Raw genomic sequence first — 15,736 nt, 5'->3', positions numbered from 1 at the left:
TTTTAAAAATATTTTTTTTAAATCTCTCTTTATTTTATTTTGTCTGGAAGCATCTTTGTCACCCTTGTTCTTGAAGAATGTTATCCCACACTTAGAGTTATTTTTTTATTAACTCCACTTGAGATTCCTTGAGCTTTGTAGCCCTAGGAATTAGTATCTGTCAGTGATTTGGGAAAATAATCGGCCATTATCTCTTATTGTTTCTACCCCATTATTTTTTATCATGTCCTTCTGCAATTCCATTTAGATGAATGTTGGCCATTTTTGCTCTACCTTTTTTTTTTTTGTCTCTTTAACCTTTATTTCATGTTTTTAAAAAAATTCTTTGGCTTTTATGTTGCTTTCTTGATAATGCCTTCATTTTTAATCTCCATTTTAATTGAGGCCAGTACCTGATGTTGTTCGCCATTTATGAATTCTTGTTTCCTTGTGCTTTTCATTTTCCTTTATTTATTTATTTCATTTTTAAATTTTATTTAGGGGGGCTAATTAGGTTTATTTATTTATGTTTAGAGAAGGTACTAGGGATTGAACCCAGGATCTTGTGCATGCTAAGCATGTGCTCTACCACTTGAGCTATACCCCTCCCTCTCTTTTTTTAAACTGGAGTTTACCTGAGTTAAGGTGGTATATTAGTTAGGATTCTTCAGAAGAACAGAACCCCTCTCCTTTCCTTAGTTCTCGTATTCAAAACAGACATTTCTGCCTTGGAGGCTCTTGACGGTAAGGACAGTTTGTTTTTTGTTTTTTTTTTAGATGTCAGCACAATGGGTTTTTTTTTTAACATTTTTTATTGATTTATAATCATTTTACAATGTGTCAAATTCCAGTGTAGAGCACAATTTTTCACTTATACATGAACATATATATATATTCACTGTTGCATTCTTTGTCACCGTGAGCTACCGTAAGATCTTGTATATATTTCCCTGTGCTATGCAGTATAATCTTGTTTGTCTATTCTATAATTTTGAAATCCCAGTCTCTCTCTTCCCACCCCCCGCCCCCTAGGACAGTTTTAAATGAGAAGACCATTGAGATGCAAGCATCTGTTAGTTGGAAGAAATCTGGGCAGTTGGCAATAATTTGTCAAAAATAATGGCAAAAATGTCAAGTAGATCTCTTGGTAAACTGATGGAACCTAGCATTAGACGGGAGTTTTCTGTATGGAGACTATAAAAAGTGTGGTCTGATACTGGGAGGCAGGCGGATGTCCCAGCATGAACAAGGAGCAGAGAATCTAGGGCTTCAGGCTGGCGGAAGCAGGAAACTGAGGAGGGCTGTGAAAAATAGGTGAGCCCTAGCCCTAGCATCATAGGGGTACTGAGTAGGACACCAGAGCTGGATCCTGGGCACAAACCCTTTCCTTGAACTTGAATTGCAAGTCAGAGGCTTAGTTTTGTTTTTTTGTTAATGTACTAGAGGTGGATTTGTTCCCAGAGCTTGTGGGCAAGGCCAGGTTAGAATGTGGAAGTTCTGTTGTGGGCCGCAATCAGACCACTGTGAATGTAGTGGGTACCCCAAGGACAGACCTCAATAATGAGGGTAGTAAGTCCTGGAACACTACCAGTCACCTGGACTGTACTTGTTAATCTAAAGTTATCTTGTATTCATGCTATTTATTTTTCATCTCTCCTCCCCCTCTTTTCTTAAATCTTCCAGAAACTTTACGAGCTGAATAATCTTCATGCGCTTATGGCAGTGGTTTCTGGCTTACAGAGTGCCCCAATTTTCAGGTTGACTAAAACATGGGCGGTGAGTAATCTTCCTTGGTTAATGAAAGGTTAGACTTCCTGTTGGAAGTAAAAATGTATTAGTTCCTTTTGTAGTTCTTAGTAGGTTAATATCATGGTAATAGATAAGGATTTTTAAATTGCTTCATACTCTTTCTTTGAAACCTACATTTTTTTTCTCCTTAAATAAGTGTTTCGCTAGGTTTGTCAGGTATTTTGGGGGTAAAGTACAACTTGGTTTCTGCTCTTTAGAAATCATTTTTGAAGAACTTCTTTAAACACCTTTGACAGTATAGCATTTCATGTTTACTGATGGGAAAGTATAAATGCAAAAAAAAAGTAGCAAGTACTCATGTAAAGATTATACTTTTTGGAAAATTTGAGGAAGATCTGAATTGTAAGTTTCAAAAAGTTCTACTGATTTAGATTTCTATTTTTTTTTCAGTCAGTAAACTCTCAGGATTTTTCCTTAGGAATAATGGAAAATCTGACAGTTAACATGGAATTAGGCAGTGTTTCTGCACATTCTGATATTATGTTAATCATATTTGGTTCTATTTAACAAGGTCAGGGTGTGAATTTTGACTTCTGCAAATTTTTTTGCACTTTTTTTACTTACTAAAATATAACATTGTTTTTACTTAGCCTAAGGTTGTTTTCACTTTTCATAGTCTCTGAAGAAACAGCTGTTTCTCATGAAAATCAGGGTAGATTTCTATATTGGAAAAATGTTAGTATGGAAGAGCTTATGATTCTCTTTATTTGTATTTTTAGAAACACCTGGGTGAGCAGTTTTCCTACTCTAAAAATTATTTTTAATAATGACAGCCTTATTCTCTTTTATTAAAATTTGAATTTAATAGGGGAATGGAAATGACTATAAATACACAGTTATGAATTCCATCTTTGAAGTTTTTGGGAAACTAATTACATGCTGATTTATGTGATTTAGAAATGAGGTACATTTCCCTCAAATTAATTTTTATTTTCCCTGAAGTTATTTTCATTGTCCCCCTCATGTATTTGTATGGAAAATAATTTTTTTAAATTTAGTAACAGCTCTGTTATTAACCTAAATAAAATTTTTGGTGTTTATATTAAACTTTAAAAGATTCCACACTGTGCCAATCACTGTCTAATCACTTGGCATACAATAGTAAATGATATAGACAGAGTCCCATTCTTACACAGCTAACATTCTACTGGGAAAAGATAAGCTATAAATAAATAAATGATATATCATAAATAGTGATGAATGCTCTATAGAAAAATAAAGCAGAGTAAGTGAGATATGAAATACTTCCCTCCTTTCCTTTCTATGATATGTGGTAAGAGCCTCTGATAAGTGACAGTTGGGTAGAGACCTGAAGTATTGAGATAACCATTCTTGTGCATATCTGAGAAAAGAGAATCTCAAGCAGAGGTAATAGCCAGAACAGAGGCTCTGACAATGTTCAAAGACTAGCAGTGTTGATGTCGAGTGGAAAAAGCTAAGAAGTAGTTAATGGTAGGAGCTGAGTCCAGAGAGGTGATGTGGAATCAGATAATGAAAGTGCTCTTTACTGATACTCAGGGAGGTATAGAGAAGGTGGGGGGGATCTGTTTTATACATATCAAATTTGAGTTGACTGATAAATATCCATGTGGAACTGTAAGGTCAGAGTTAGGTATACGAGTTTAATAGAGCAGTTAGGGCTAGAGGTATACTTCTGTGATCATCAGCATAAAGATAGTATTTAAAACATGAGATTGGAATCATCAAAGGCAATATCACAGGTAGTTTTCAGTCAGATGAGGAAAATGTTTCAAGAAGGAGTGATCAGCTGTGTCAAATGCAGCTAATAAGGTGAGTAATAAGGTGAGAACTTTGAGATGGCTATTGGTTCTGGCAATTGGAAAGGATTGGTTACCTTGGCAAAGATGGCTTCAGTACAGTGGTGGGGTGAAAGATAGATTGGATTTGAGAGAATGGTGGAGAAAAAAATGGGACAGTAAGTATAGAGAGTGCGTTGAGGTGGGGTCCTCTAGAGAAATCTGGTGGGAGCCGGAGGGAAATGTGACACCAAAGATTTGTGATCTTTTGTTTTGACTTTGGAGATGAGATCCATGACAGCATGTTTGTATGCTGGTGCAGTGATCTAGTAGAGTGGGGAAATGGTAAGAGAGAAAGGGGTCACTCCAGTGATACCCTCGATTAGGCATGAGGGGATGAGGTCCAGTACCCTGGTGGGGCAGGAACAGTTTATCCATTTTTATCAGGAGAGAAGGGGATGCATTTTGGTTACACACACAGGTATGTCGGTAGATTTGGCGTTGGGATTCTGCAGAAGTTCTTCTGATGCTTTGTTTCATAAGACATAAGAAGCAAGGTCATCAGTTGAGAGTGTTCAGGGAGAGGTGTGGAGGATTGAAGAGAGAAGAAAAGATAAAAGTCATCTAGGAGAATGTGAGAGTGAATTAACTAGGGAAACAGGTTTGGTAGGTTTTATGAACATCCACTTGAGATATTTGGTCATGAACTTAGAGTGAAACCAGTTAGCAAAGTAAATAGTCTCAAACCAGGGTCAGGTGTTCAGCATTAGCCTGGAGAAGTGCTGAGAATTGGACTTAACCAGAGTTGGAATTTTTTTAGGCTTTTTTGCACCACAGAGGGGTCAAGGATAGGACAAGAGATAAAGTGGGTAAATGTGAACGTTGTTTTAGTGATACATGAAGAATCTAAACCAAGTAAAAGGAGAGACATGGTGAACAGTGAACAGGTAGTATGGTACCTGGTAGAAATCCCGGGGCCCTGAAATCCTTACTGCATTAGGATGACCAAGGGAGTGCAAACTGAGCGTGGTGGAAGGTCATTGAAAGAGGAGTCAAGAAACTGAGAAACCAGGGTGGTAGGAGTGTCACCTCTGTGAAAACTGCAGTCATCATAAAAATAATGTTGGTTCATAGACTCTCTCCAGCTACTAAAATCTTCAAGAGATAATGGGAAAATGACTTGTAGCTCTATGAATGACAGTAACATAAGTATTATAATTTATTGCTCTTTTGTCCAGTATTGTAGGCACTAGCATCATGTGACTGTTAAATTTAAACTCTTGGAAGTAAATAAAATTTAAACTTCAGTTCCTTAGTCTTACTAGCCATGCTGCAGATGCCCAGTAGTCACATGTTGCTAGTGGCTGTTGTATTGACAGCACAGATGTGGTACATTTCCATCATTGCACAAAATTTGATTGGACAGCAGTGGTCTAGTGCTTGAACTTAATCTGGAGCTGGAACATTTTGGGGAGGATAGTGGGATAATAAGCTGGAAGGAATGGTGAAGAGAAAGGAGCAAGAACAGCACCTAACTGAACTCCAGGCTCATGTTATAGAGTTTGTAAGAAATGAAAGAGAACACTTCAAGAAAAGGTCAAAGATGGGGCTTTTGCAGAAGATGGACCATGAGTCCTAGAGGGTACAGTTGGAAAGGATTGAGAGTTGTAGGGTACTCAGTCAGGTCAGAAGATAAGGAAGATCATATCAGTGAGGAATTGGGAGTGTTATGGGTGGGTTTTTTTTTTTTAAGCCAACAAAGGGAATGTACCAAAAAACTATGACATCCTAAACAGGGAAAATACTAACAACATTCTTAACATCAGGAAAGAGGATGCCCATTTTCATTGTTTCTATTCAGCATAGAGACCTGACCCAGCACAATCAGAAAAAAAAAAAAAGATTTGAAATAATAGGATTTGTCCTCAAAAAATTAAACTTAAAATTGCCATTTATTTGGCAATTCCATTTCCGGGTATGTACCCAAAACAATTGAAAGTGGGGACTCAAACAGGTATTTTTACAGCAACATTCAAAGCAGCATGATTAACAATAGCCAAAATGTATAAACAGTCCAAATGTCCATCAACAGATGCATGGATATACAACATGTGATATAAGCATACAGTGAAATATTACTCAGCCTTAAAAAGGAATGAAATTCTGACACATGTTGCACCATGGATGAATCTTGACTATGTTATGCTAAATGAAATGAGCTAGACACAAAAGGACAAATACTGAATGATTCCATTTATATAAGATAGTCAAATCATAGTCAAATCGTAGACACAAAGTAAAAGGTGGTTACCAGGGGCTGGGAGGAGTGAGAAATGAGGAGTTACTGTTTAATGGGTATGGAGTTTTTGAGTTTGGGAAGATGGAAAGAGTTCTTTTCATGATGGTTGTGATGATTGGTGGATAATTTGAATGTACTTAATGCCACTAAACTATACACTTAAAAGTGGTTTAAAAGGTGAATGTTATGTATATTTCACCACAGCTTTTTTAAAATAGGGTTTATTAAGGTTACTAAACATAAAAACAATATACAAAATTAGTTATATTTGAAATAATTAGAAAGTATCACTTAAAAGGACACCGATTACAGTATCAGCAAAAGAAAAGAGCAAACAATCAATGGAATAAAATGTGTAAGACCTATATGCAGAAGGTTATTAAAGACGAACTGAACAGATGGAGCAATATCTCTTGTTCATGGATGGGAAAACTTAAAGATGCCAGTTCTCCCCAGATACGTATGGAGATCATATGCAGCTTGATCAAAATCCCAATCTGGGGACCTGGACAAGACTGCTTATTTACATGGAAATGCAAAAATTCAGGAATAGCTTCTTGGCCAGAGGAAGAGCAGGCACCTAAAACACGTGGAGTTAGACCCTTGTGAAGTACTTTGTTTTCTCTTTTTTTGAAGGGAGAAATGCAGTGAGGTGACATTGTAGGGGTAACCTTAGAAACGTCAGAAAAATCTGAAAGATCTGAAAAGGAGAAAAAGAATCAAGATTGCTTATGTAGGGCTTTGGCACATGGGCTGTGGGTGTTTCTGAGCTATAACTAGGAAATACCTATTTTAACATTAAATTCTTTATCCATATTCTTCCTCTGAATAGTCTTCTGACAACAGGTCTCTGCTGTTGCACCCCAGATTGAATCCTTTCCATCTGGTTATTGATTTGTTATGAAAATTCCAAAACATAAGTTATTTTTATACATGTTACTCTGTGTGGTTCTTTAATTTTGTGTTTCAGATGTGTCAAGATCAGTTATGAGTTCCAAGTAATTTGTTTCTCCTGATACTGTACTAGAGTTTTAGAATGATTGACTTCGGGAAAAAAAGAATAAATTTCTTGTTATCCCTGCCATGTCACATCAGTATATTTTGCATATTCAAATGCTCTGTTATGTGGGAGAGAAAAGGATGGTTGGCTTTACAGGTAGCAGCAGCGATTTGTACCTAAACCTGAAAATGCCGATCAAGTTTGTTGAAGCTGGGCCACAGAAAGTTGTGAAACCAGTGTTTCAGATCATGGAAACTCTATCCAAAACCATTACAGCAAAGGACTCTTTGAAATCTTGTGTTTTAAAGAGAGAGGGATACTGGTCAGACATTATCTGAAGTTAATCTACATCTTGGAGACTATTTTTAAAAATAGATTCCAACATCAATCGCAACTAGGCTGCTTGTAACACTGGAAAGAGTAGTGGGTTTGGTGTTAGAATATCCCGTCTTCAGGACCAGACCGAGACCCTGAAAAACAGGACCTAGTCTTTGTGAATGGATGACTGAGAGTGTTGCTATGTTCTGCTTCACCTTTGAATCTCAGTGTCCTCATCTTTAAGTTAATCCTCTGACTTTTCTGTTAACCTCATGGGAGAATTAGAATTTTATAGGTTGAAGTGTTTTGCATACTATAAAATAATATTTTATGATATAAATAAAGTGGAATTTTGTTACATCATAATGAAATCGTAACTTCACATAGTTAAAGAAAAAAAATTTCCAGAGTCTTTGGAATACTTGAAGTATATATATTTTCTGAATCTTTTAGTTGATATTATTTTGGGTGGCTGACCTTGCTTTTCTTTTATTCCACCTAGTTATCTCCATTTTTCTCAAAGGGCACCCACTGCGAATCTACCCCTCAAGCCTCCCAAAACAGCTGCAGTTGATTTTTCAACTGTGTGCAATATAGTCCTGGCCAAAGGGCTCAGAAAAAATGTTGAGAGTCCAAAAATGTAAATCACAGTTTTATAGTTACCTTTAGGACTAGCCATGGTTAGATTTATCAAGAAAGAATATGACTTAAATTACAAAATTCAGTATTTATTTCTTAATGATTATGCAAGAATTATCTTTATCTTTGAGGAAGCAGGGGACAGTGCATTAAAATATTTGGGCATTTGAGCTGAGTATGAATACATAATTATTTTAAATTAAGAAAATGATCAGTAAAGTTGTTTAACCATTTAAAATAGTGAAGATGAGAAGTAATGTACTATAATTTACTACTTAATGAGTTATTGATTTTATGTAAATATAAAGGATATTTTATAAATAATAATCTTAATAGACACCTGATTTTGTTTTATTTATATACTACCAATGTATAATTAAAGAAGGTATAACTTTGAAATTAAAATTCAGATTTATAGGAAATAAAACTTCAAGTCTTTGCTTTAATAAAAAGAAATTTGGAAATAACTTAGGCTTTTCTGTTTGTTTTTTAGTTATTAAGTCGAAAAGACAAAACTACCTTTGAAAAATTAGAATATGTAATGAGTAAAGAAGATAACTACAAAAGACTCAGAGACTATATAAGTAGCTTAAAGATGACACCTTGCATTCCCTATTTAGGTGAGTTATGTCACTGTGTGTTCATTGTGCCTAGTTGTTGCTCTGCCTTAATCAGTATTTTATATAAAATTCAAGGTATTTTCCAAATGCGTGTATCCTTTAGAGAAATTAAAGGATTGTTAAATTGAAAAAATTGACTACAGGAATTTTTTACCTTGTTACCTGGAATGTATTTTTGTATTAAATTAGCCTTTTGCCCTTAGGTTTTTCTTTTGTTCTTTTCTTTTCTTTTTTTTTTTTTTTTAATTGAAGTGTAGTCAGTTTACAGTCTTTTGTCAGTTTCTGGTGTACAGCATAATAGTTCAGTCATACATATACATTCATATATTTGTTTTCATCTTCTTTTTCATTGTAGGTTACTACAAGATATTGAATATAATTCCCTGTGCTATGCAGTATAAACTTGTTTTTTTCTATTTTATATATAGTAGTTAAGGTTTTTCATAGACTATCATTTTTTCTTAGAGATGGACCGTATGGTAAAGCAATATGTCTTAGCTATTTTAGTAATGCTTTTAAATAATTAAACAGTAGTTTGCAATGAAGTTGAATGCTGTAAAAATATTTAACATTAACTAAAGAAATTGATCAAAATATTTATTGAATTTATTTTCAACATCATGAGTTCTTGCTACGTATAGTTGGCAGATATTTTAGGGTAAATTATAAAAAGCAGTTTCAATGAATCTTGGTGTTATTGTTTTCCTGGAAGAAATGAATTGTTTAGCTGTGGAAATTTAGCTGAGACAAACAAATCTGTATTTTATGTATCATTTGACCAAGAATGTGTCTCTTTACTGTGTGTTTTACAGTGTTGATAAATTCCAAGAATATTGAACCAATAACATTATAAAGTTATGTTCAACAAAATGAGTAGGAATGCTTTGTTAGATATTTGAATAAAAAGACTTAAACTATTCCTTTTTAAATGTGTATGCAAATTTAAATACAGAAAATACTTTGTATGATATATATCTAGTATATGTATTAAAATCAATTGGTTTGATCCCATGTAGAAGGTAATGAAATGATAAATATTTATTTGTTTTTTCCCAGTATCTCTTTTTCTCTCCTATCTCCACTCTGTCTTTTATGTTACTACTCAAACTGGATTTCACCATAACTACTTTTGAAAATAATAGAAAAGCCTGTTACTTGTTTAGGAAACTCTGCAGTGCCATCTTTGAAGTCTTTACAGTATAAGTGACTGGAACACAAAGTAGGGACCAAGGCAGTTGACAGTGTCTTTCAGCTGCTCTGCAGCATCAGCCTTAGTTTGTCAGAGAGAGGTTGAACTCATGAGGTCATTGTGAGACATCCTAGGATCCAGTGGAAATAGGGAATGTTGTATACCCTGTGTTGAAGGCACAGGACTTCTGTGGACTGAATAGATAGTGGCCACTACAGAGCTTTTGTCTATTTCTTTGATTAAATAGTTCAGGGCCATAGTAAGCATGACCCAGTCAGAGAGGCGCTAAGCTGGATGGATATAAGGGGAGACATTCTGCGTGGGCTCCACTTTTTACTGTAGCCTTGGCTGTGCCCATCCTTGAAAATGTAATTTGCAGGAGAGAAAGAAAAGAGGCTTTTTAAAAATCATCAATATCTGCATATGGCATAAAAACAATAAACTTTTTATAGCCTAAGGGACATTAGTTTGGGAATTGGGAACCATAAATTCCAAAATGGCTCTACCATACTAACTTTTCAGGTCATTGACTTGTCTTCTTTGAACCTTGTTTGTTTTTTTGTTTGTTTGTTTTTTAACCTAGAAATAGCATACATATGACCAGAATCATGTTCTTCTTAAGGCTGGATGGGACCACAGTAATCTCTTTTATCTAACTCACAAATTTTACAGTTGAGAAAACTGAAGTTCAGAAAGGTAGAAGAGGTAGCTCATAATCCTAAAACTAGTTAATGACAGATCTGGAATCTGAAGTTCTAATCTAGCATCTTTCCAATTATACCTGCTAAACTCTCATTCTAGAATTTATTGATTCTATAATTGTATTTTTTTCTCATTGAAATGCTTTTCTCAAATTCCATAATTTGTATTTTTTAGAAAAGGGGGTTATTTTCTTTTGAAAATGAGAAAATGACAAATAATACAAATCCTTGTGCTGTGATGTCCAGTTCAGGGGTCTTTGTTTTCTGTTTATCCACAGCGGAGACTTCAGTACAGATTTAGTACAGATTTCAGTACAGTACAGCATATACCACACTGTCATGCATGTATGGGGCCAGGGCAGGAAATAGTTGGAAATTAGTGGAATCTGGAAAGATTTTCTGTTAGAGAACATACCTGTTTTCTCCCAGCTCTGGTTCCTGTGGGTTAAAGTAAATGAGACAAATATTGAGGTTCAGAAGTTAGTTTGGAGAAAGTCTTAGAACCAAGATCTTTCCTGTGTCTTCCACTTAATCTCCATTGGTTTCTTCTCCTTTCAGTTCCTTTTCATTTTATATGTTCTCATGGTCCAGAGTCTTCCTTCTCACTATTGCCGTGTAATTCTCCTTCTCTTTATAGCAAAGCTTATAAAAGGTAACCTGTTCTTCCTTTCCCTTCTTGCTGTTTTCTTTTGCTCAGCGTGTTGTTATCTCACTCTTCACCCATAGAAATTACCCCAATAAGGACACCACTGACCTCCTAGTTGAAAGTTTTAATAGGTATTTCTCAAGCCTCATCTGAATTTTGTGAGAGGTTGATGCTAGTTATTGAAATTCTCTGCTAGTAGCACTGGTCTCTCTTGATTTACCGTCTACATTTTGGGCTCTTTTTTATTGGCTCCCCTTTCCTGCCTTTCTCTTAAACTTGCTCTTCTAAAGGTCACAGTCCACCTCTTTTATTCCTCTGTACACTCATTTGGAGTCGTCTCATTCATATTTTTTCCTTATATCGTCTGATGACTCCCAAATCTTAGATTAGACCAGCATATCCAACTTTCTTTGTAATTCCTGCAGCCTGGTAACATTTTAGGTATTCAGATACTGATTGAATGAGGTGTCTGCTCTAATTTCACATGTTCAGAAGTAAATTCATCATTTTCCCCCTTCCTCTGAACCTTGCCCCTGTCTTATCTCCTAGCCTCGTCTGCTAGTGACCACAGTGGAGCATTGTCTACACTGCTCCACCACCCTAGAAACGGGGGCGGTGGGGGTGCTGGGTTTCTCCTCCTCCTCTCTTTTTCCTATTCTCTGTTGAAACAAGATGCATGTTTCTAAGGGTTATTTCAAGAATTAGAAACCAAAAGGAGGAAAAATGGCAAAAATGTTAAGTTAAAATGGAGAACATACACATTAACATCTACATTTTATGCATTGGTTTCTTCGTATAATTTTTCATCCCTATACCAGTTTGTGAAGAAGCATCTGAGATTGTGAGACGATTGTGGAACATTTGGCACAAACATTTGGTAGACTTGGGAAAGGAAAATGAAACACTGAAACATTTGTCAGATAAGTAGTGACTCGGTTTAGTTCATTTCCAGCATGAAAACCATCTTTTTAATGTAGTGACAGCTTTGTTTTATAGCACACCTTGAAATTAAATGTATTCACTTCATCCATCAAAACATACATGATTTTCCTAAGAAAATGTGAAGCAAACTTTCTGACTGATTTATTTATAGCATAGACAGGTTCATTTTTTTGTTCTTAATCTTCAGTGCTGAAATGTTTTGAAGAATGGAGATTTTTTGACAGTTTCTATCCTGTTAATATTTACATTGTTCATATTTTGTTCTAATTTAAAATGAATTAGGATTGTGTTTTTTAAATTTATCTTAATTTCAGAATCTTTCCCCATTTATATGAAACTAGACTTCATACAAATAGATGCCAAAACGTCCACATTTGCAAGATGCTGTACATTTGATAGGAGAGAACTTGCCCTGAAGACATGAGAAAGATAATACGAATTGGTAGCTTCTATTTAACTATCCCCCTTCAAGTATATAGAATTTGCCTAATGCCGTCCTTTATCCGTTATGTCTGCAAAGTTCTTTTGGAACAAATGTATCAATCAAAAGAATCTATAATGCACAGCGAAAAGGTAAAGGCTGATCATCTGCTTCTTACCATGAGAGACAGGACCCAAACTAATGGTGTTTTTGCCCCTAAAAATTATCATCAAAACCAACCATTCTTTGTGATGTGTGTGGAGGTTTATATGCTGGCAGAACTCTTACTTTGATACTGCCAGATGTATTGATAATTCAGTGTGGATTAAATTATAAGAAGTAGAAAATGTTTTCTTGGCTTTCAGCTCATCACCCCTTGAAAAATTGTCTCTTATGTTGGTTTGCATTCAAGGTAAAAATTAGTCAGTCTGGACAATATAGCGAAAAGTTCTTAGACTAAGGATACAGTTTTTCTGGAGAGAAGTAGTTTGGCACAGCTCAAGGAAAAAATTGTTTTATATGAGAATTATTGCTTTAAATCTGAAAATCATTAACAGCACTCATTTGTTCTTGTCACTGGAGAACAATCTTAAGGGGCTTATTGAAGAATTTGGCATGAGAAGTTTTGCTTTGCTGGAGGGAGGGGAAAATAGAACACTGTGCAAAAATAATTTAGTTGTTGTATGAAACATGATAAATACTCTTTCATATGCATTTTCTAACCTCATTTCTACTATGTTCATGTAATTTGGCGAAGATGGAGCAGCTTAACCAGTTTAGGATGTTTTCTGAGAAGGAAAGCATGTTTTTTAAACTATGGAAATAAGTAAGTTGTCACAGTTCTGTGTATTGCTTTCTGCTAAGTGGAAGCAGAATATTACTGAGAAGTTTTTGTAAACTCTTCTGCCCTTCTGAAGGACATGAGCACACTGTCTTGATGTGTCTAGATGTAACCTTACCTCTCCTAGAGAGATCCCCTCACCCCACTTAATTTTCAATTTACTATGTTAGATTTTCATAATTCGCCTTTTTTTTTTTTTTTGAGGAGAAAATCTGTCCTTACATCCACCTGTAATATAGGATACAGTGCCCATCCCACCCCTTGTTCTTTAACAAGCACCATTTTGCTTTCATTAATCTCTCCCGCTCACCAGTGTGTTAACTCTTACTTGTTTTGGTCCAAGACTCTCTACTTTGCACCTAGAATAAAAGTAGGCACTTAGTATTTAATATTTATTGGTTGAATTAATTAATTAAATGATCCCTTTCTGCCCTTCCCATTGTTCCAGCAACTTTGTTTTGAATACAGTATATTGTATTTTAGCTAATCTGTGTACAGATATTTTCGAAGATGGCTTTTTATTCATATTTCTATTCAGATAATTTTAACAAAGTCCAAAGCTTTCTGCAGCTCTGTGAGAATTAATGAGACTTTTCCCTGCCCCTTTGATAGAATTTTACTTGGTTAAATGTATAAGTCTCTAACGCTGATCCTAAAGATGCCTAATGGTCCAAAAATGTCATTGGCTTTCAATATTTTAAGAGTTGTGTTGTATTTTCCTTTCTTTGATTTAATTTGTAGATATTATACACCATGCACTACTTTACCTTATTCTTCTCATTAGGATTATATATTGAATTCTAAAACATCAACAAAGCATGTTCAGTCATTTTCTTCTGAATCCTGAGAATGAGCTCTGACCAAATGGCAGCTAGCCCTAGCTTTTTCTTCAGCCAAAATTACATTCCCATTTTCCATTACCTCATTTATATCCCCTTTTCCCCTCATTCTTTTTTATATATTTAAAATTCCTCTAAAATTCTTTTACGGTATATTTTCTGAAGCTTACTTTAGACCACTCAGAGACTTGGGATATAAAAGGGCTGAGGATCGGGTTACGCTGATTTCTTTCCCATTTTCATAGTTCTTAAGAGCCTATATCTTCTTAAAAAGTATTGTGTAGAAGCTATACAGATCTGCATTTTAATCGTAAACAGAATCACATTTCTCCAGTTCCAGCAGCTTTGCCAGGGGTGTTTCCAACTGTTGATATTTCAGTAATGTGTTTTGTAAATTTTGTAGCAAACCTTAATAGGGGAATAATAATAAAAATTTAATAACTAACATTTATTCAGCACTTAATTCTGCATTCCTAACACTGTGTACTTTACATAAATTACCTAATTCTTAACAATTTTGTAGGATGTACTGTTACCTTTCCTATTTTACAAGTGAAGACGCTGAGACAAGAGAGGTTAAATTGACTTGCTATAAAGATATGCATTATAACCATTTCATTTATAGTTCAAAGAAAGCATTATGGAATTATACTAATATTTTGGAAATCTGTAATAGTTTTAATTTTGAGTTCACTCTTCAGTCTTTCCTGTAAGTATCTGTAGAATTACACAGTAATAACTGTTAATCCCATCGATAAAATTAAAAACTGGGCTTATTTTTAGATGGCTTTTTTGAAGAGGGGTCATGGCATTGTAAGTGGAATCATTCTTTTGTTGTTTGGTTATTATCTCAGACACTAAAATAAAAGACTAAAAAATTGTTAGGATGTAATAATCTTTAACTTACTATTAAGATTAATCGAAGTACATAAAATCATGTTACATTAGTACAGGTTTACAAGTAATTTGAAACATTTTCATGATTGTAGAAGTTTTTACAAGCTCGTTATATTATTACCAGTAGGGGTCCTGAGAAATGTAATGCTAGAAGAATTAGCACTCCTGTATCATGACTCACAGAGTCAAGTGAACGTTAGACCGAAAATTGGGTCTTCATAGTCAGCCAGCTTTGGAGCATGAGGATGAGCTTAGTTGTACGCATCTACTGAATTTCAAGGTGCAGTGTAATATTGGCCTTCTCCAGAATCTCTTGTTTCATAGGTCTGCTTCAGAGTGCCAAGTTTCCTAGAAATGATGGTATCTTATTCAGTGCAGAGTAGAGTTTAAGTCATTTTTAGGATAAACTTTATTTCATTTATTAAAAGTAAACATAAATAATCCTTCTGAAAACCAGCTCCAAGGTTATCGCTCAATCTTACTGAAGGTAAGGCAACCACGTCTTACGCCTAGGTAACCTGTAAAGTAGCTGGCTGTTGAGACTTGCCTGCCCTACATGTGCCCTGTCTGATCTCCCACAAGATCCTCATTAGGCTACAGTCCCTTCCTAGGGCTGTTCTTGCCTCAGTTTTTCTTATGGCCCATTCTCTTAACTTCCTGCCATGACAGCAGACGTAGCTCTATTAGATTTGCAAATGAAGATCATGGGTCAGTGTAATTCTATGCCCAGAAAATTTAGCTATGGCTTCTTTTGATACATTTGTTTCTTACCCACTGTGCAATGCACTGTGATAGGTACTGCAGATGGTACATAGACAGGTAGTCGTAATCTGATAAAA

The 15,736-nt window shown here is 35.2% G+C and overlaps 1 protein-coding gene across 3 annotated transcripts in view; it reads left to right on the top strand.

Annotated features, from left to right (window-relative positions):
- RALGPS2 (Ral GEF with PH domain and SH3 binding motif 2) overlaps positions 1-15,736 on the top strand; it is a 136,881-nt gene that overhangs the window by 61,206 nt on the left and 59,939 nt on the right. For all 3 annotated transcript variants that reach the window (XM_072946043.1, XM_072946042.1, XM_072946044.1), the window contains 2 exons: positions 1,663-1,755; positions 8,295-8,421. In XM_072946043.1, coding sequence (XP_072802144.1) covers positions 1,663-1,755; positions 8,295-8,421 — 220 coding nt within the window. The remainder of the gene's footprint in view (positions 1-1,662; positions 1,756-8,294; positions 8,422-15,736) is intronic.

Source organism: Vicugna pacos, chromosome 21 (assembly GCF_048564905.1).
Source record: "Vicugna pacos chromosome 21, VicPac4, whole genome shotgun sequence".
NCBI classification, from domain to species: Eukaryota; Metazoa; Chordata; class Mammalia; order Artiodactyla; family Camelidae; genus Vicugna; species Vicugna pacos.
The sequence above is the reverse complement of the archived record's forward strand: the minus strand, read 5'-3'. Positions and strand labels throughout refer to the sequence as shown.